General features: G+C 54.8%; 6 protein-coding genes across 6 annotated transcripts; 2 read left to right on the forward strand and 4 right to left on the reverse strand.

Annotated features, from left to right (window-relative positions):
* Window positions 1-549: 549 nt before the first annotated feature.
* On the forward strand, window positions 550-1,237 carry B0I36DRAFT_363213 (uncharacterized protein; the record flags this gene model as incomplete). Its single annotated transcript, XM_046158773.1, has 3 exons — window positions 550-747; window positions 826-948; window positions 1,043-1,237. The coding sequence occupies 3 exons, from the start codon at window positions 550-552 to the stop codon at window positions 1,235-1,237; spliced, it is 516 nt and encodes a 171-aa protein (XP_046013214.1).
* Window positions 1,238-2,893: 1,656 nt separating this feature from the next.
* On the reverse strand, window positions 2,894-3,762 carry B0I36DRAFT_289637 (uncharacterized protein). Its single transcript, XM_046151682.1, has 3 exons — window positions 3,602-3,762; window positions 3,510-3,537; window positions 2,894-3,451 (listed from the first exon to the last, which is right to left on the reverse strand). Exons 1-3 carry the CDS (start codon window positions 3,607-3,609, stop codon window positions 3,029-3,031), a joined length of 459 nt encoding a protein of 152 aa, XP_046013215.1. The 5' UTR covers window positions 3,610-3,762; the 3' UTR covers window positions 2,894-3,028.
* Window positions 3,763-4,914: 1,152 nt separating this feature from the next.
* On the forward strand, window positions 4,915-5,760 carry B0I36DRAFT_363215 (uncharacterized protein; the record flags this gene model as incomplete). The annotated part of the gene is made up of 1 exon (XM_046158774.1): window positions 4,915-5,760. The coding sequence occupies one exon, from the start codon at window positions 4,915-4,917 to the stop codon at window positions 5,758-5,760; it is 846 nt and encodes a 281-aa protein (XP_046013216.1).
* Window positions 5,761-5,927: 167 nt separating this feature from the next.
* On the reverse strand, window positions 5,928-6,724 carry B0I36DRAFT_123892 (uncharacterized protein). The gene is made up of 3 exons (XM_046148082.1): window positions 6,511-6,724; window positions 6,283-6,448; window positions 5,928-6,227 (listed from the first exon to the last, which is right to left on the reverse strand). The coding sequence occupies exons 1-3, from the start codon at window positions 6,600-6,602 to the stop codon at window positions 6,021-6,023; spliced, it is 465 nt and encodes a 154-aa protein (XP_046013217.1). The 5' UTR covers window positions 6,603-6,724; the 3' UTR covers window positions 5,928-6,020.
* A 3,083-nt stretch (window positions 6,725-9,807) lies between these two features.
* B0I36DRAFT_349604 (uncharacterized protein) lies at window positions 9,808-11,101 on the reverse strand (the record flags this gene model as incomplete). The annotated part of the gene is made up of 2 exons (XM_046156812.1): window positions 9,808-10,127; window positions 10,552-11,101. 2 exons carry the CDS (start codon window positions 11,099-11,101, stop codon window positions 9,808-9,810), a joined length of 870 nt encoding a protein of 289 aa, XP_046013218.1.
* A 5,971-nt stretch (window positions 11,102-17,072) lies between these two features.
* B0I36DRAFT_374404 (amino acid/polyamine transporter I) lies at window positions 17,073-18,874 on the reverse strand (the record flags this gene model as incomplete). The annotated part of the gene is made up of 5 exons (XM_046160271.1): window positions 17,073-17,554; window positions 17,647-17,839; window positions 17,908-18,032; window positions 18,095-18,666; window positions 18,738-18,874. The coding sequence occupies 5 exons, from the start codon at window positions 18,872-18,874 to the stop codon at window positions 17,073-17,075; spliced, it is 1,509 nt and encodes a 502-aa protein (XP_046013219.1).
* Between the last annotated feature and the right edge of the window lie 546 nt (window positions 18,875-19,420).

The following is a 19,420-nucleotide window of genomic DNA, read 5'->3' on the forward strand; positions in this document are numbered from 1 at the left end:
GCCATTCGAATCGGCATTCTCCGCAAGATTATGGACAGGCCATGCTCCGTCGTCCTTGCGTTTAAGCTCGGTCACGCATGGTCTCAGCGCAACTCAGCATGCGGTCTTATCCGAGAAAGCCGAGACATGGTGTGCCTCCTGTGTGTATATAAGACACCCTCTACGTTGTTTGCTTCTCAGACAGTCCCTCACGAGGGATGCCTGGTTCAAGTAAAGATGGACTGTGACGGACCAACCAGACAGCCATGCCAAGGCTATTGCCCAAAGGTTTAAAAATGCATGCCTTTGCCAAGCGCAACTGATACATCACGGGGACAAAGATCATCGCAAAGCTGTTATTCATGTAGAACGATGCACGAGACAGATTATCTTTCTCCACGCAACCATGTGTATATTCTCGAGTATAAAGTCAGATCACCATGCCCAGCAGGAAATTAGTTTTGGCAGCAGCACAGGAGCCTTCATCCCTTACAACATCATACTCCCCTCAAAGCACACCTGTTCCCCTCACACCCACTCCACCAGCCTGACTTCTAAGAATTTGCAAACATGCACGTGAATCTTCCGTTTACTTACACATTGCTGGTCGCCAGCACCCACGCTTCTCCGACTTCACTTCAGGCACGCCAGTTTGACCCTGCCGAGTTCATCAGCGATGTGGGTGACCTGGCTTCCGTGATCACCGGTGTGACCGATGGTATCACAAGCCTCGCCCAGGACCAGCTCACCATCATCACTGCCCTTCCAGTAAGTTGCTTCGACATCCCTACAACACTGCATGCTCTTTATGACTTGCGAACGATGCTTACAGATAGTCTGTCACAGTCTATCCTTGGTGGGATCAGCACCATCTCGGGCCTTCTGGACACCATCGTCCTGGAGGTGCCCCAACTCAGCACCGCGCTCCCGCCTGATGTGCAGGAACAGATATGCGTCAATGTGCAGCCGGTATGCAGCCCTCACCTGAGTTCAAGCTTTCTTCGATTCAGTAGCCTGGCCTGGCTTCCCCGAGATCCATCGCTAACCTGACCTGACCTCGCAGGCCATCGAAGCTGAAACTGCCCTGGTCAACGCCCTCAATACAATCACCGCCATCGCCCCTTCCGTCACCGGCCCCGTTGAAGACGCCATGTCCAGTGCACAGGCTGTCTTTGTCGCCATCGTCAGCGGTGTCGTCCAGCAGCTGCCTACTTGCAGCTATCTCATTGACGGAGGCGAGACGATTACGCGGGCCTGATGGGGTGATGCGACACCATGAACGCTGAAAACCCCGTCTGAAAAGCACAGAGTCTAACACTGGCCCTCTCTGGGGTTTGTGTATCTAATTGCTGTGGTAGACGAATCACAGTCTTGGGGGCAAGACATAAGCGTCGCCCGTTGCATCAAGACGGCTTGGTCTACATTACCACGACGAACATGGGTTTTGAATATTCCTGCTGGTTTCGTTTTCGTTGGATCTTCATTTCACATTTACGCCCACCTATAGTCTACAATAGGCATTAAAAGATTGTTACTACCCAGAGTGTCTCCTGGTTGATTATCCAGTCGGCAAGCGACGACACAACCCTGGGAATTGTAGAGGGCGCTTTTCAGCATAACCTACCCATGCCATCCATGCTCCAGTGCATAGCTGCGAGCTGGCCCAGTTTGTGCTGCACAATCAGCACAAGCGTGCTCGCTGGCGGCATCCCCGCTGGCTTGGCGCCCTTTAGCAAGTGAATAGCACGAGCTGCGGTCTCATACTGGCTGCCATTGCCTGTGTTAATCGGCACGTGCGCTTCAACGTGCTCGAATCCTAAATGGCCTTGATCCGGATGTTCCGACCGGAGGCGATGTGCTGGGGCAGTAGAGCTCCTCCTGTAGGCTATATAAAGTCCTCTCTTCTAGGTTGCCCCTCTTCTCCTACCTCTAAATTCACCCCGTCTAGTGTGATACATGCCTCTCTAAGCCGAGTAGTCTCGGCATATCTGTCGAGGAGATACTAGTGCCTATGCAGGTCACCTATAAGCCTCTCTAAATGGACACTGTCAAGGCGGGGCTGTTCCGCGGCGAGAAAGCTCCTTTCAAAGCAAACAGGCCTGTCCCAGCCCAAGTACTATTTAATACTATATCGGCACACAGATACGCATCTCGAGCCTGCCTTGCGGACGCAACTGCAAGCTCAGAACGCGCGAGCATCTACTCTCTTCATGGCAGCACCTTACCAGAGGCCGCAGACCACCTGGAAGCTCACATTGCGTGACCCCTCTGCGCGTTCAGCCACAGCTGAAACCGTCTGGACATTGTACGCGGGATTCATGCGTGAACAGCCCTCGCTCTGACAGGCGCTCCTAGCATCAAGATCACCATTCGCGGGAAGACGGGAGTGTCACGTATTTGCGACTCCCAGCATCAGCAGGCGCGCAGGGTGCGAATCCGGCGGCGGGCATCGATCAAGCCCCTTGTTATCCCGGGGGTTTCGGGTCAGCACTGCGGTTCTTCGAGGATGGAGTCGACCTGTCTGCTGTTGGGTATTCCTGTGCATCGGTGCTGGACATCCAGACTCCGCTACCTGATTGCGCGAAGCACCCTGGCTGCTTGCCCAGGATACAACCTTGCCCTCGTTGAGATGGCAATCAACATGGACAAGGAGGGATATATATCAATACAAGCGGTATACGCATGTGGCATATTGAGTACACCGCATCTTCACAATAGAGAGTTATCACAAGCAGAAATACAGCTACAGCAAGCCGATGAATAGTCCGCATCCTGTCCAACGCCCACCGAGCCACAAAGCCGATGTGATCGCCTATCCCATATTGTCCCGGCTCCAGCAGCATCATGCCCGGGGTCCCATGATTGACCTCCGCGCATGAATGGCCCGCCGTACAACGAAGAGCATTCCTATCGAGCCGAACGCTGCATCACTAGCAAATATACAGTAAGTGTCGGGTCATCGTCACGTCTGACAGATGTTTCGCCATATTTGTAATTAGGGTGAAATACACTTGCTACAGTTTCGGGCCTTGCCTGAAAAGAAATAAACTTATGCGGGCGGTGGCCCGGGGATCGCAATAGCCCCAATCTGAGCAAGCATGCCAAAGATATCCGGAAGACCGCGCTCCTCGACAATCTTGCCACTGGCAAACCTGTAGATGTTGAAGGCCTGCGAGCTAATCTGCTTGCCCGTCGCTGGGGTGCCGAGGAAGTTGCCCAGGTGCGTGCCCGAGATGGCGAACCGCGCGACGACCTTATCGCCCTCGACAATGGCCTCCTGCAGGGACCACTGGATGTCCGGGTAGGCGCCGCGCATCTTGCCGAGGATCTGCATATAGCCGCCGAGGCCCTTGAGCGGGGCCCCGCCAAAGGGGACGTGGAACTCGGCCGACTCGGAGACGACCTCCCTGCCGATGGTCTCGTCGCCCGAGTTGATGAACTCGAGGAACCGGTCCATGCGAGCGCACAAGTGCTGAGACGTAGTCAGATTGTAGATTCCAGACTTCGGGCCGTGGAGAGGGAGAACGAACCTCGCGGCTGCTGGCGGCGAAATCGGAGCTAGTACAGTGTTAGCAAGCGAGGCTGTAGTGGATTTGACGTCTGGCTGTGGTAGGGAACTCACTTGGACATGGTTGTGGCGGGCAGTGGAAGAATAGGTATCAAGATGGGTGGTTTATTCGGTGGCTTTCGACAGGCTGGGAAGACGAGGAAATTTAGAGATGCAGGCAGGAGAGGTGAGAGGAATCTTTCTAGTTCAGGTGGTCACAACTCGATCGCTCCAGCCCTCAAGTGTCTGCCAAAGTTTAAGCCCGAGTCGCAGCGCAGACGCGGTTGTTTCCTCGTTTTACACCCGGCCCATCCCACATCCCGCCGCCAGGTGGGATGATGCCTCGCCAAGCACGGACGCAGACGTGCATGAGCCCCAGTCACGACCCATGTGAAATCCCACCCTGCTCCGAAGGGTGGGCTGGTGGGATCGTGTCGGCTGCGCGGCTGTGGTCAACGGCCGCCTGTCACGAGTCATGTCATCCCACTCTCCTCCGAGTTGTGGGACGAAGGGTGGCTATATCTGGGCTAGATTTCTGCAATGTCACCGTGGAACCTGCAAAGTGTGGAGCACTAACGTAAGGGGCAGCACAACTGCCGGCCGCTCTTCGGCAACGTCCAGCACGACTGTCACGTAAAGCACATAAATCGAATCTTTGAACAAATGGGCAACGGCACGCAAGCACTCTGGAACATATCACAGCCAACTTAGCCGCAGTAGACGTGTTCTTCAAACACATACTAGATTCGTAGTTTCTGGGAATACTTTGCACTGCGTGCTCGTCCTGGGGCTCCTTACCTTAAGGTAGTCGCGTTTACATCAGGGGGCGACATGCTGCCAGAGGGCTACAACTGTAAGATTATCTCATTTTTCGAAGCAGCAGTCGTAGAATCACGCCTCCTAAGAATGGAGGGAACCCTGTCAGAGAGAAATCGCAAAAGCCACTTTAGGTAACAATCCTATATCCTATTATACTCCCGGCGCTGCCCCTTTATGGCTAAATACAGGTACCCTACTATATTATAGTTAGGTCCTGACCTTATACTAGCGTAAGGTAGACCTAGGACGGATTAGTATAGGGGTAGGTAGCCTGTAAGTATTAGGAGATCAGGGCAGATTGACGTCCTGCTCTACATTTAGGTAAGCTATAAAGGGATGGGGCAGTGGAGAGTTCGCGCTCTTTTACGCTTTGAAATGGGTACTCCACCCACCCCCGCCCCCTGCGTTCCAACCGTCATTCGCACACTTGCCCGGGATACAGTTGTCTCAGCCGCACTACCTGCGCTACGACAGAGCATCACTCCAATGTCGCACAGGGATTCCGAGGGCCCGTGGTGTCTGGTGTGTATTTGTCCAAGTCCGTCGACTATGGCGACTCTCGTGACGACATGGATGGCGACAACAGTGATAGCGAGGAAGATGACGAAGCTGAGCCGCCTTTACCCAGGCCCAGACCTAGGCGGAGGAGGAGTGTAATTGAATACGGGGAACATCATTCCCTCAAGGCCTCCGAGATCAACCTCAAGGATAGCGACGAAGCTGTGCAACAATCCGACGGCCAGGACAGCCGTCGTCTGCGCCGCAATAGGGAGGACGAGGATGCCTACCATCCTTCTTCGGCTAGCGAAAGTGGTCTGGACGAGGAAGACGGCGATATTCGCCCGCCGCAACGCAAGCGCCTTAAGATAAGTACTCCTACCAAGCCAACCTTTAGGACGTCCAACGGACGGTGGACTCGTTTGAATGGCACCTCCGGATCGCAACAGGTCCAAACATCGGCTTCCGGTCGGATGCGCTCTGGCCGGCGCAGCATACCTAGCCCGCCCTCGTCTCAAGGTTCCGGCAATGAAGATGTGAGCGCCCAGGTCCCTACGGCAAAGTTCGAGGAGTATGCGCTTGGGGACGTGGTTCGCAAGCGTGTAACGACGTACGGCCTGGCGACTTTCCAGTTACAGGTTGTCTGGGACTCCTGCGTCAACCACAGACGCAAAAACCCTACGACTGAACGCCTCCAGTACCAGTCACCGGTCAAGAAGCGCCCTACTACGAAGCGAGGCGTGTCAACAAGAGCTCGCTTTACGCCTGAAGAAGACGATCTTCCAGTCAAGCTTAAGAACCAAGGGCTTGCCGTGGCAGGATATTCACGACTGTTCACAGGTGCCTTCCCACAGCGAGAGCGGTGTGTAGGCTCTCTCCAGGGGCGATATTGTACGAAGCTGAAGAGAAGCGATTGAGCGACGGAGGCAGCCGTCTGTATGAACAGACTGAGCGTGCTTGACGTTGACATAACGAGCGGATGTCCATCCATATACGGCAGCCGAGTGACCGTCCTTTTCGCACCCTTTCTAAATTACCAAGGCTAGCTGAGTTGTCTCAGTCTGCACAACAGTCCTCGCCTCGTCCCTGCTATGCTTGTTCCAGGCAATGGGAATGCCGTATGAATATATGTTGACGTCCACCCGGCCGTATGCCTCCCGTCACCTCGACGGATAACCTACCAGTGCTTCTCGCCGATAGAGACCGTGTTCACATCCACATCATCCTTGAACCAGCGCGCCTCATTGTCGATTTGCACATCGTTGCCGCTCATCTGCCTCTTCCTCATCAATCCGTTCTCGGCGAAGGTCCAGTCTTCGAGGCCATATGTGCGCCACCATTGGCCAGACTCGTCGTGCCATTCGTACCAGAACTGCACCGCAATCTGTTGCTGTTATTAGGTCGCAGGTTACGCAGTGCTCGAGCTTGACTCTACTGACCTTGTTGTCGGTGAAAGCGAACAGCTCCTTCCTCAGACGATAGCCGTCCTCCTTGGACCACTTGTCGGTTAGGAACTTGACGATTTCGTCGCGGCCCTGGAGGAATGTGCCACGGTTGCGCCAAATGGAGTCGGGCGTGTAGGCCATCTTGACCTTCTCTGGGTCTCTGTCAGACTCGTCAGTATCGCTGTTTCCATCAGTATTTGTGTCTGGCTGTCAAGCTCTTACCTGGTGTTCCAAGAATCTTGAGCAGCCTTGACCTTCTTCTGCGCCGTCTCCAGAGTGAATGGTGGAAAAGGTGGTCTCGACTCGGTGGCCATTGCGGGTAACTATGCTGGCAATTCCTGGGTGGTTGAGAGATGGAGATACTGAACGGGTTTTGTAGACACAATGAGCATGTCACATCTTTAAATAAAAAATGTGTTGCCTCTCGACGGAGCCGGGATCGGAACTGGCTCGGGTTCAGTCCCCGCGACTCCCTGCACGTTGCTTACTAACCACTCCGGATCCCGCATCGCTCGTTCCCTCGAGTTATACTTGAAGGACAAGGCGACTAGATGTTTGGATGTTACATCTGCTCGTCTATCGGTATTGCCTACTGTACGTGTCAAGTTTCCGAAGCACAAGACGAGACCACGCTGTCGCGAAGAGTCAGAGAGCGACGACATGCGCCCTGTGCCACCGGGCGAAGGACATCACCACAACTCTTGCTGCGACTGTAAGATGTGACGGCAAACGGTGCATATGCGTTCTGAAGGGTTAAATCTCGAATCCCGCGGAGACATCAAACTCTGTCTGGCTGACGAAATGCGGCGTGCGTTCTGAAGGGTTAAATCTCGTATCCCGCGGAGATATCAAACTCTGTCTGGCTGACGAAGTGCGGGGTGCCAGGCAGAGGCGGTTAACCTCCACCCGACACGCCTCTCTTATTCACCGTTGGGTGGAAACGTGCCGAGTTTTCTCCGCTGCTTTCCAAAAGTCACTGCGCTGTACTTTCCTCTTTCTGGACGCGGGTGGACAGCCATCAGTTCTGCGGTCGAATCTCACCCTGCGCGCCCCTTTGCGCGTTCAGCCACAGCTGAAATCGTCTGGAGATTGTACGCAGCATTCACGTATGACCAGCCGTCGCTATGACAGGCGCTCCTAGCATCAAGATCACCGCTCGCGGGGAGACGGGGAGTGTCACGCATCTGCAACTCCAAGCATCAGCAGGCGCGCAGGGTGCGTTGTCGGATCCGGCGGTAGTCGTCGATTAAGGCTCTTGTGATACGAGTGTTCCGGGGCAACGCTGCGGTTCCTCGAAGATGTTGTGTGGATCTGGAAATTCCTGTTCATAGTTGCTGAGAATTGAGGCAAGTATTCCGTAAATGCCATTATAAAGTCCACAGTTTAAAGCAGAAGAGGACTGGAGGCTCATTCAAATAGTGAATTGCAGCGTGGAACTTGCTGTGAAGGCGATTGAGCAGATCCTGGCTACCGAGATCTAGAGCGCCGTGCTCAGGGGCGGATATATTAGACGCTATTTGAATAGTCCATGCCTCTGTAATTCTGATTGCATGGCTACCCCTATTCCATTCGTTCACCTTTCACGCCTACGCGGAAGCCGAGCGAGCACGTGTGATGATGCGTTCGGCTAATAGTGTTGTGCTGAGCCCTAGATGCAACTCCGGAGTTCAGGAGGCAGCGGAGTGGCAATGAGGAGCCGCGCCATGGTTACTGCACGACTTCGTTGTGTACCTACCTAACTGGCAGTCTGCAAGCGAGTATCTCATTCTTAAAAGCAATGGTCGCAGAGTTCTATCCTCCAAAGAAAGAGGGGAAAGTATCGAAGGGAAATCGCAACAGCCACTTTGGGTGACAATGCCGTGTTGCACTCGCCAGTGGTGCCCTCTACGCTAAATACGGGCACACCCCACTGTATCATGGTTAGGTTTTGACCTCCTACTGGTACAAGGCAGACCAGGGACGGATGGGTACAGGGCTGGGTGGCCTTGGAATTCAGGGGCAGATTGACGGGCCTGCTCCACGATTGGGCAAGCCGCGAAGGGATGGGGGGAAAGTTGGGGCGCTTTTACGCTGTGAAATGGGTACTATCATTCGCCCACTTGCTCGGGATACAGTTGTCTCAGCCACACTACCCGCGCGACGACAGAGCACCGCCCCAACGTCGCATAGGTATTTCGAGGGCCCATCTTCAGAAACGCGCACAGGTGCATGCCTTTTCGGGCAGGGCATCATCGTCTCACCACAAAGTCTGCGTCATATCGCCCTGGTCAGGCACGAGTTGGAATTGGCGTAATGCAAGGACTCGCGTGGCTGCCACGGGCGTCGCATGCCACTACCCATGCTGGACTTCATTGTCTCACCTCCACTCACAGGTATTGTACCCCGCGAGTACCAGCACCGGCCGGAAGGCCGGTTCCGACGCCTACCGATCACGCCGGCTCCGCGGATGACCGAAGCGCGACCCACGCAAAGCCGGCCACTAACGGCGCGGGGCGCATTACAGAGGGCTGAAGTGGAGTGATGATTGTACGAGGTTCGCCAGCAAGCAAGCAGTAAATGCGGGTATCTGCAACGGCCCTCGCGCTGCGGCAATGTGGACTGTTTGAGTCCCGGGCGGCCTAAAAGAGGGTTCCCGTAGGGACTGCTATGTTAATGTGAATGCCTCTGCTAGGATTGTTACACTGCGTGTAGAGGCCCAGGGCTGCCATATGTCTGGCTGCATCAACCCACGCGCAGCGCTGCCAGGCGCTCCTGCATTCGACCGTGCGCCAGGCGACCACCCAAGCTGCATGCTTAGCCCGTGGCATCGTGCGCCACGGAGCAATTGCCACCAAACAGCGCTAAAGGAAAGTGCCAGCTAGTCTTGGGGACCATGTCCTGGCAGCAAGATCTCGCGGCAAAAACGAACTCATGCATCCGGGTCCATATCAGAGCGAGAGGATTGAAAGACTCTTCGTTCCTGCTCTAACTGAGTCTAATATCATATGGATTGCTTGGGGACCCTAGGGTCCTCAAGCATAAGAAAGAAATGGGGACTTGCCCAAGCATGCTCTGCGCCACCAGATCATACAAGGTCCATCAGAGTAACTTCCCCCCATTCACCTGTCTATGGGGCAACACGGCCGGTTTTTGTTTTAATGCTAATGTCCCGAAGTCCTGATGCTCACAGCTGAATGTCCCGTATAGATAACCCGTCACAGCATTGTACATTTGCGCTGTCGTATCTCGCCTTGTAGTTTCGTTCTCAGACCTTTAGTCACAAAAGTGGTACGTGGTATCCGTCGTGCAATCGATCTTGTTGGTCCGGTAAAGTCTCTCTTGTGGACGTCGAGTACGGGTCGCCATGAGCATTCGCTGCAGTCTGCAAGATAATCAGTATGGCTTGACCCAGCTGCCAGTCAAAAGCAAACAACAGGGATGGAAATGCCAATTACCTCCAGTTCCGCAATTGGTGTTGTGATCTGTTCTGCCAGGGGCAATTCAGTTTTCTCAGGCGGCGATCTCAGTTGTGACGGGATGTCATGCCAGATAGGACAGGGCCGTGTCCCAAAGGCTGAGAACTGAGGCATGAGCGACCCCGAGCAGTTGATTGAAACGGCTCGTACGAGACTGCTCAGGTTGGGCCGAAGCGACATCAGCAAGTTCAATGTTCTCAGATCGCTGCGTCTCAGCACGAGCGTGCCTCGCCCACCGCACGATGCGTTGTTTGCCCCAGGACAGTACACGCAGCAAAGCGTAAAAGCCCCAAAAGCAAACAAAGATAGCAAAATAAATGCCCGGCCTGGCGAAAGGGAGGCTGAGGTGCTCATCGCTGTCCTCTGAGATACCGTCGGTTAGGTCTGTTCGTGGAGCATGCAAGATGAAGATCATCGCCACTGTGTCTGGCTACACGGCGGGCCCGGTGTGCTGTTTCTTGCGAGAGGGATCGAAAGTAGAGCAACGTGGTATGAAGGACGGCTGGGTCGGGATGCTCGCGTGAGTAGGTGTGAAAAATAGACTACCCAAGAGCGAGGGCGTACGGGCCAGGCTTTTGTACCCAGAAGGCTTTTGCTCGCAGGCTCGATGACCGTAGCGTAGCTCCGGCTACTATTGAGATGTCAGGGGTCATCTGGCAGAACAATTTCGAAGAAATTCCAAAGATTGGAAGCTCCGAGGTGGTCGGTGCATAGTCCTGCTTCAACTACTGACTTTGCAGAGGCTGTTACCGTGCCCGATCCAGGGATAATCATTCCTCTGAACAGCACAGCAGTGCCTTCACCCTACTGCATCGAATGAGGTTAGGTCGAGATTCGGGCCTGCAGGGATCACGAGCCGTCGACGAATAGGCTTGCGGTGGATGACCTTGCGCAGACCAGTCGGAAAACCTCATGCCGAGGCATTCCTCTGCAGTACGCCTACTCTCCCTTGCAGCTGTCATTTGCTCTCCCGCAAAGCCGTCGTTCGGAGTCGGGTTGTGGGCATTGCAAGTCAAATCAAGCCTTAACGGGGCGAAGATCCGGTATCCTTGCACCGGGAGGCTACCCGGCTTGGAGGACTCGGAAAGAAGATGACGAAAGCCCAAGTCAGAGTCGTAGCCCAGCACAGCAATGACCTGACGAAGGGGAAGTACCCTCGTAACGCCGTCAATGGGCTGAAGCGCGGCCCCGAGCCAGAGATTCGTCCAGGGAAATGGGGGTGTCGCAACAACGCGAGATCCCAGCCATACGTAGTGGAGAAAATGCTTGGCTCTGTGCATGCGAGCAGCATACGCAGCCCAGGCTTTGCAAGTGGTGCACTTGCCGGGGCGGAGGCTGTGCCGGCGATGACGAGGCATGGCGACGGCACGGCAAGACGTTCTGCATATTGCGGTGTGGCGGAACACCCGCGGCGGCGGCCAGGGTGGCAGGTGCTATGCCATCACCTTAGGGACAAATGTTCCTGGATCTGCAAAGACGACCGTGATCCTGGCGAGAAATGTGCACTTGTCATGGGCGGCCCCTTTGCCGCCATGCCGCTGGCAAGGCGACCAGAGCGCCTCGTTGCCCGTAAACCCTGATTGTGGCCTGCGTCCCTGTCAACGGAACGCGGAAGCGGATAGAGCCGTCGCAACAAGATGACTAACCACGCAGCCTCGTTGGTAGCAGGCAACCACGGGCGCCGCCCGAGGGTTGTGGTGCCACAGGGGGTTGGCTTGCTGAGAGTGAGCTGTGACGGCCTCACAATCGTTTGGATCGTTGTGGTAAAGTGGACCCCTTGCGGAAGTTTGCTTCTACAAACAAGCTGCAGTGCCAGGAAATTGGGCATCCGGATTCGCGCCTGTGCTGCATTGCGGAAATTGGTGAGTGAGCTGGCTGCCCCGTACGTCAGGCCGCATATGCTGTGACATGCCCATGCTACGGTACGCATGATTTCGGTCAGAGCTGGTCCGTACTGGAAGAAAAAGAAAAGAAAGTTCTAATCCGGTACCTTGCAAGTCCTAGATGGCTTTGCAGTTCGGCGAGGCCGCGATCGATCGGGACAATGGCGCGATAGCTGTAAACGTCGGCCTCTGGAGCAGATAAAGTAATTGGTCGTCGATCGTTCGTGTGAAACTGGTGGCTGCTTACAACCCTGCAATGATCCCTGCCGTGAGGCCGGAGCCCGAACGCGTCCACGTTGAGCGTACTGAGCGTGCAAGCAGAAGTCGAAAAACACCCCTGGTCTGAATCCCTGGACTGTCCCCTGAAGCAGCGTTTTGTTGAGGCGAGACCTCCGCACCACCAGATATGTCCATGCCTTTCGAAACGGTTGAGATCCAGCGTCATGCGGCATTGTCGTCTGCCAGAGATTATCGCGTGCTTCCGCGGTGCGTCTCGATGTGCCTTAGGTCCTTGATGGATGCTGCTGCGTGTTTGCGGACGAGGGCAGCTTTCCCAACGTTCTAATTGTCATTTGGAGGGATCCCTGTTGTTGGCACGTTGGGAGAGTGCTTGGCGATTCAACAATTGGTGTCCCCCCCTTGGTCCTGGGCGTCGGTAGCTGGAGCTCCAAGTCGCAAAATGCCGCCGGGTCTGGCTGCCGATTCAGGATTGTCTAAATGACAGTAAGTCGGTCTCGTCTCAGCGTCTCAGCGTCTCAGCGTCGCAGAACGGCGTTCGTCTTTGGTTGGTGACGGTGTCAAGGTGGCTGGTATTGCAGAGCACAGTCCTCTTGGTCGTTCGTTTCGCGGTTTTCCGTTAGATCCCACATTCCCGAAGATCTCGATGGGACCGTTGCAAGGACCACTCCGAGTGTCCAGATCCAGACATCCGCACCAAAGACGCACAAAGGACTGCCGTGGATGTGTTCCTCGACTGCCTGGCCAAACGAGTCCGTCCATGGTGTTCAAAACTTGTGAGGCGGGCATGCACCTATCATGGTGTCGATCTTGCTGCAGGTAAAACAAGTCAGCCGTGATCCAGAGAGTTGTAGACACCAGAATGTCCTCTTTCACAACCCAACAGATGCTGCCAGATCATGATCCGCACGCAAGACCTTGCGAACTCCGGATGCTGGAAAACGAGCTCAACAATGCTGTCAACGATAGTAGAAAGCGTTCCAGAATGTCGGCACCGTACTCGCTGACTACTTACATGGCCGTATTCAATATTTTCCGAATCGAACTTTGCTGCGGTACTGCGTCGTGCTGGATGCTTTTGGCCGCAATGCAGTCTCCTGGCTCGCTGCCATGTGACAGCAGGCGGTAAAGACACAACGACCGTATGGATTTGATAGCCACACAGAGCTTGTGTGCAATTCTGATGGCGGTATCTCTTTTTCCACCTGCTTGCTACCTCTGCTGCAGTGTAAACGTGACCGGAGGAGTCGCTGTAAGACAGCTGAAGCGCACTTCTTTCCGTGGAATCGTCTCTGAACCATCATCTCCAACCTGATCGTCTCGTACATTCAGAAACATCTTTCAAGCCATGCCTCGGGATATTCCTTTCCAAGCTCTGTGGCCGAACCAGACTGGTTCGAAAACTCGGCAATCCCAAGAGAGGACTCCAGTTTTCGTCCGAGTCAAGCGTGGAAGTCGCAGCCCATGCACCCATTCGGCCACAAAGTATTGGCATGATGCCTAGCCCCTGGGACCATAATTGTAGCCTAAGACTGAGGCCCATATTCGCCTTATATGCGGACATCCTCAATCTCTGCTGGAGCGCCGGACGAGTCGTGCGATAGACCTTGCTTTTGGCAATGCTCTTAGTGCCGCAGAATATCGAGAGCAGCGAACATGGAGCGTATCGTGGTTGAAAAGCCCCCCCCCCTCCCAGAGCCAGACGCCGTCGCGTGTCTACCTGGAGCGGTGCTGCAGGAGTCCAGTCAAGTCATACCAAACATGAAGACGAAGAGCGCTGGCATTTTGAGTCGAGTGATGTTAGATCCGCTTGGCTGGAACATCCTCGGTCAAACTTGCCCCCTTTTGTGAGCAAGGTTTGCAGACGAAAATCCGACGAGTATGCGAACAGCCGATCTCTGCAAGAAGCTCTTCCAAGACGATTCCATCGATGAACAGCTGGCATCGCCAGGCAAGAGATATTGCAAGTCTGTTACGGACATCGTCTTTGTATGTCTTGACGGCTTGGTCGACTGTATAGTCAAAAATGGCGACATCGATACGAAGGGGCGCGAACCACCCAAAGTTCAAATGTCGTCACATAGCAATCATGATCATATTTGCTATGTTCAAGCGCGAACGGATCCGCCGCCGAAGCGTGTCTCAACAGGATCATCAAGGCGCTATAGCGAGAGACCTTGCTGAGCTCGACATACTTCATAGCTAACAGAGATGAGTGTGTTAGCGAAGATCTTGATCGACTCGGCAAAGGATGGGCCCCATACTTCACGATATGCCCGGTATCTTTCTCCGTCCCTATAGGTGTTCTTCTGAGACCCAAGACCGTGCATAGATGCCTCCATGTTCCATGCTGATGTTGCAGCTCGCTCTCTGGCACACACTGCAATGGATCGACACCCAAACTCTAAACCATCCATTGCGCCTGGATTCATGGCTCAAAAGCCCTGAAGTCATGCCATTGAGACAAGATCTCTGGTTGATCAAGCGGTGGGGAAGGACGCCTTCGTGGACATGCCAGACCTAGGCGATGACAGGTGCTGAGCTGGATCGGATCATGATGGTACCACAACAGAGGTATGTGGTTGTCTTTCTCGGGGTCATCAAGAAATATGTGTTGTCAGGTGGCGACGACTTCTCTGGTGATTCAGAGTTGCGGCCAACATGGTGTGTGGCCCTGAGAAACGTGTAGTGGTGGGAAGCAGAATTCAATTCGGGTGCCCAACGACTCTATGTAATGCTCGGACAATCTCACAGGGGCACAGACGGGCAGGGGTGGGGGGAAAACCTTAGTCCTTCTTGACTTGGGCTGTGCTTATGGCGCTGGCTTGTCGAGCCGACACCCAATTCTCTCGTTGGCGGAGCGGAGCTGGATCAGCTTGGGTGACTACGTGTGATTGTATGTAAGACAGAAGTCCAATGCCAACCTTGCGTCGTGGGGAGGAGAGAGCCGAGGCAGCCTGAATGCAGACCCGGTCCACACCCTGCAGATTGTTAATGACCAGGGCGGCCACTGGCAGGGCGCGCCAGATGATTGGTCATACGGACACATTATGCAAGGTGAAAAAAAACCCGCATGGGATAACACTCAGCATGACGGACCAGACACGGTCTCCGGACAACGCCGGACTCCTGAGCTCAACAGAATGCGCCTTGCCGGCCCTCAGTGCCGCCGTTGTGAAAGGCCATGCGAAGCTGCAGCCCGGGGTTGGCAACAGACCTGGAGCACAGCAAACGTCTTCGACTCCGAGCCAGCCGAATACTTATCGTAGATGACGCTGTCAGATCGCTTTCGATCATACTAGTCGTGTGGTGCCGACCACTCACAATGCTTCTCGGCTCTGTATTCCCAGATTCTTTCTTCATGTGACGCAAACATCGAGCAGCCCTCCGATGCTACGACAGCGGCAGTCGTTCGCACCAATACGCTGTGATGTTCAGCCCTGTGCTGCCTGCCCGGATGTCAATGTCACAGCCCGCCGGGGTTTGAATCCCTCTTGTTTGCTTCTTCATGGGTGCTGCTCCTTGCATCCATGAAGCTTGCGCATGAACTCATCCATGTCCCAGGCGTGAATGGCAGACACCGACAGCAGCAGCATAGATATGGCTACACTGGCACGGCAGGAGTAGTTGAGCGATCGGCGCGTTTCCGGGAACAATTATCCCAATTCCCGTCCCTCAAGGTGGCGAAGGAACTGATGTGATCTCGCCTCTCATGAAACCGGTCTTGATGATTCTATTGATGTCGAGAATATATGAACAATGGCGGCACAGCCACAGAATGTCTCATGCATTGAAATCAGACATTGTGAAAAGCGGCAGCACCCCAGACACCTCACAGCTGGCCCGTGGATGCCGAAAGTAGTGCCGATTTTCAGCCCTGATCGAGTGTGGTAATGGGCTCACAGCGGCCTGGCTCAGAACCACAAAATACTATGTAAATCGCGCAACCCTATTCTCATAGAACGCATGCTTGATTGATATTATCATTTCCCATTTTGGGTTTGGTAAGCCATAAAGCGTTCTTTAGAACCGGGAACATCGTCGTCACAGATGCTCGATGTCTTTGATCGACCACCAAAGCCCGGATTGTATGGCAATTTCCTCACACCTTGCGCACAGCCCATAACTTGGTCTAAGCTTTACGCGCACCTTACAAGGTTTCTCGGGGAAACCAGGGTGATCATGGCTGCTAGGACCGTCACAGATTGGACTGACCAGTCGGCTTGTAGTGCGCTCGCTGTACAGCAGAATTCCAATCAATGCTGCAGAGCTCGCCCGAGCTACCTATCGTTACTCTTCTTAGTCTTCCGTCTTCCGTTGCTTTTTCTTATCAGTGGTCTTGGCACTATGGGGAGGGATCACACTGATCATCTTGCCGCTTTCCTGCCGGAACACGGACGTCCGGCAGCGGGGCTGGTCAAGGGTGTCCCCCTGAAAAGTTTACGGTTATATTGCGCAGAGGCCGCTCCTGTCTGAATAGCCGGTGAGAAGCACTCAGGGGAGGGGGATCTCTTCACGACTTCGTCAGGACCGTGCAAAAGGTGGGCGAGGCTCTTTCGGTGACAATATCTGCATAGCACACGTTCGATGTTCCTTGTGCCGTGGCGCATGTGCCGTGGTCGCAGATGCAGATGATAGGCTAGAAGCAGACAGCATGCAGACTAACGGATATGACCTGTCAACATGCGGACATTCATGCTTTTTGTACAAGCGCGCTCACTTCCATTGTCTCCATCGCCATGGATTCCAGCTCTTCCGGGCAATTCGAGATTCAGCGACTCGAGCTATCTGGGCGGTGTAGCAGTGGCACAATATCGGCAGGAGCCTGCGACACAAAGGCAAAACTCGTTCCTTGCCCACTTTGCCCTCTGACGACAGCACAATGAGCAAGCCCAATGCTTTGCGGCACAACTCTTCAAGCTCCTGTCGGCGGAAATGCGGGGGCGTCTGACGATCGTGGGAGAAGAGTTGGGATACTTGCGAGAGACACGATGTCACGTTACCTGGTGGAAACACTGGTGAGGAATTATTGATACCCGATGGTGTTGCTTGGCAGATAGAGATCCAGATTTCTCAAAGTACAAGCTCGGCCGTCCTTGGCAGCGCCCTTGAAGGTGAATCTGCAGACCAGCGCCAATCTGCAGCCAAGAGAGCGAAGCCCACATGACCGTTCGCCCCCTTGGTCCCATCAATGAACCTTCATATACTCCTACTCGGATGCAAGACGTAGGACAATCTCCACGATCTTCCTGTTTGGCCCCCGCCAGTTTCTCCTCCCCCACACAACCCACGCGCCAACGACTCCCGACATGACCGCCGCGAACACCGGGCCGCAATAGTTCATAGTCTCCGGGGTCACAGGCAGCGTGGTGGGGAAGGGCAGCCAGATCATCGTGTACAGCGTGTACACCAGCGCGAACACGTTCAGGGGCAGGCCCCAGCGGCCGAGATTCCACTCGCCCACGCGCAGGCCGGTGGTGGTGGCGAGGCGCGCGTGCAGCACGAGGCTGAGGATGATGACGTAGCTGAGGTACAGCGCCAGGGAGGACAGGGAGCTGACGGCGTTGAGCGCGACGTACGCGCCCGTGCCGAGGTTGAGCAGGCTGAGGACGGCCACGATGCTGCAGGTCAGCAGGACGGCTCTGACAGGCACGCGGTTCTTGCTGTCGACATGGCCGAAGTATGTGGGGACTGGCATGAGTGTCAAAGGTCAGTATCAGGGTGTTCCCGGGGCTGCTGGGCCAGTCGATAGCGGTGAAGCACCACCAGGGGGAAATACTCACGTCCACCGTCGCGAGCCCACGCCCAAGTCAGCCGACTTGTCGAGGAGCACATGCCGAGTGTCGCACTGAAGAGAATAAAGACGATGCCAGTCCCGATGACGGTGGCGATCGTGTCGGACCCCGTTCCGCGCACGAGCAGATATATCAGTGGACTGGGAGAAGCGAGCATATCCTCCAGGGGAGGCATGCAGACCTGTAAGGCTCGCATGAGTTTCGTCGTTTCCAAGCGACGTCAAAGTCAGTAGGTGCTTGGTGACTCACAATGAAAGTTACAATCATCACCACGCCCATGACGCCGTTCGCGGCAATGGCGCCCACCATGGCCTTTGGCACGGAGCGACGCGCGTCTTGGGCTTCCTCGCCCATGTGGATGACCCCTTCGAAGCCTGCACACACTGGAGTGAGAACCTGCGCGACACGGTCAATGCCGATAGGGGGACGGACGTACCGATGAAGCACCATATCTGCGACAGCATGGCCAGGTTCCAGCTAATGAATTCATTGTCCCACCCAGAAAAGCTGCTCGTCGTGAGGAAGAACTCTGGCCCGTTCCGCGGCGAGAGCGCCCATAGCGACGCCATCGTCACGACGAAGAAGCAGACATTCAGAACTCCCGAGATCATCTCGAACCACGGGACGGTCCAGAAGAACCACACGTTGATGATCGTGAATAGCACCAGCGTGACTATCACGAACAACGTCGTGCGCCACCCGGTGGTTTCGTAGTCAGGGTGGGTGATTGAGATGACTGCCTGCACGACGATGACGTTGGCATTGAGCGCTGAGGCGAACAGCACGACGTAGCCTAGCCATGTTGTCCAGCCCTGTATCCAGGTCATGAAGAGCCGGTACTTTGCAGGTGCGTAGTGGTATGTCCAATAGTACTGCGCGCCTGCGATCGGAACGATGGACGCCAGTTCTGCGAGGCAGGCAGCCTGGGCGAGGACGCCGATGATGACGACGATGAAGTTGAAGAGGTACGCTGCTGGGCCGCCGTTGATGAGAGTGAAATACATCCCACTGAGACGTGAAGGGGTATTAGTCGAAATTCGCGGATGGGGTTACGTAGGGGGAATGCTAGCGATACTCACGTTCCCACTCCTAGCCAGGTGATGAAGTACATGAACGAGAAGGCTAATAGCTGTGGAAATGAGAACAGCTTGCGAGTCCGTGTTTGGCTCTCGGTGAATGCATCGTAATCATCAGGGCCACTTGCCGGCGTGGACATGCCATCCTGTTCGGTTATATGCACGCCGCCGGCCTGGAACTTTTCGCTAGCCATGATGCTGGATGTCAGGCTGCCTAGAAGACGGCGATATCACCGGACAAAGTCCAGGAGTGCTAGGCGAAGGGCTGCTGGATGACTTGGACGACCTGTGTATTTGTGTCTGGCTTGAGAGGCTGTGTGTAATGGAGTCAATTGGAGCCGAAGAAATCGTCAAAGATGAATAGAATTCTAGTCATAATAAACGAAGGGGATTGAGTGGTATCACATGCGCTCCTTATCAAGACTCGATCATGTCCCCTGCACCACTCGCATCGCTAAGGAATTTTGATTTGCCTGGCAAAAGACAGACAAGGACCTCGAGGTTCTGCCAGCAGCATACAAAGTAACCCCATACTCTGCGCCAAGGCATGGCACGGCCCGCTTGAATGTGACTGTTGGTTGCAGAGCAGGGGATCATGCATAACAAAATCTTCCCATCCCGAGAGCTGTGTGACAAAAGTGGTAGCTGCAGCATACGAACCAAGGGTCTCATGAGCCCTCAAGCGC

The sequence above is a fragment of the Microdochium trichocladiopsis genome (assembly GCF_020744255.1).
Source record: "Microdochium trichocladiopsis strain MPI-CAGE-CH-0230 chromosome Unknown B0I36scaffold_5, whole genome shotgun sequence".
Lineage (NCBI taxonomy): Eukaryota > Fungi > Ascomycota > Sordariomycetes > Xylariales > Microdochiaceae > Microdochium > Microdochium trichocladiopsis.

Bases quoted from the DNA above. Each gene is read 5' to 3' on its own strand.
- B0I36DRAFT_123892 (XM_046148082.1), bottom strand. From the start codon at position 6,602: ATGGCCACCGAGTCGAGACCACCTTTTCCACCATTCACTCTGGAGACG. The intron at 6,449-6,510 runs GTAAGAGCTTGA...CGAGTCTGACAG, and splicing joins CAAGATTCTTGGAACACCAG to AGACCCAGAGAAGGTCAAGA. The intron at 6,228-6,282 runs GTCAGTAGAGTC...TAACAGCAACAG, and splicing joins TCGCTTTCACCGACAACAAG to ATTGCGGTGCAGTTCTGGTA.
- B0I36DRAFT_289637 (XM_046151682.1), bottom strand. The intron at 3,452-3,509 runs GTTCGTTCTCCC...ACTACGTCTCAG, and splicing joins TCGCCGCCAGCAGCCGCGAG to CACTTGTGCGCTCGCATGGA.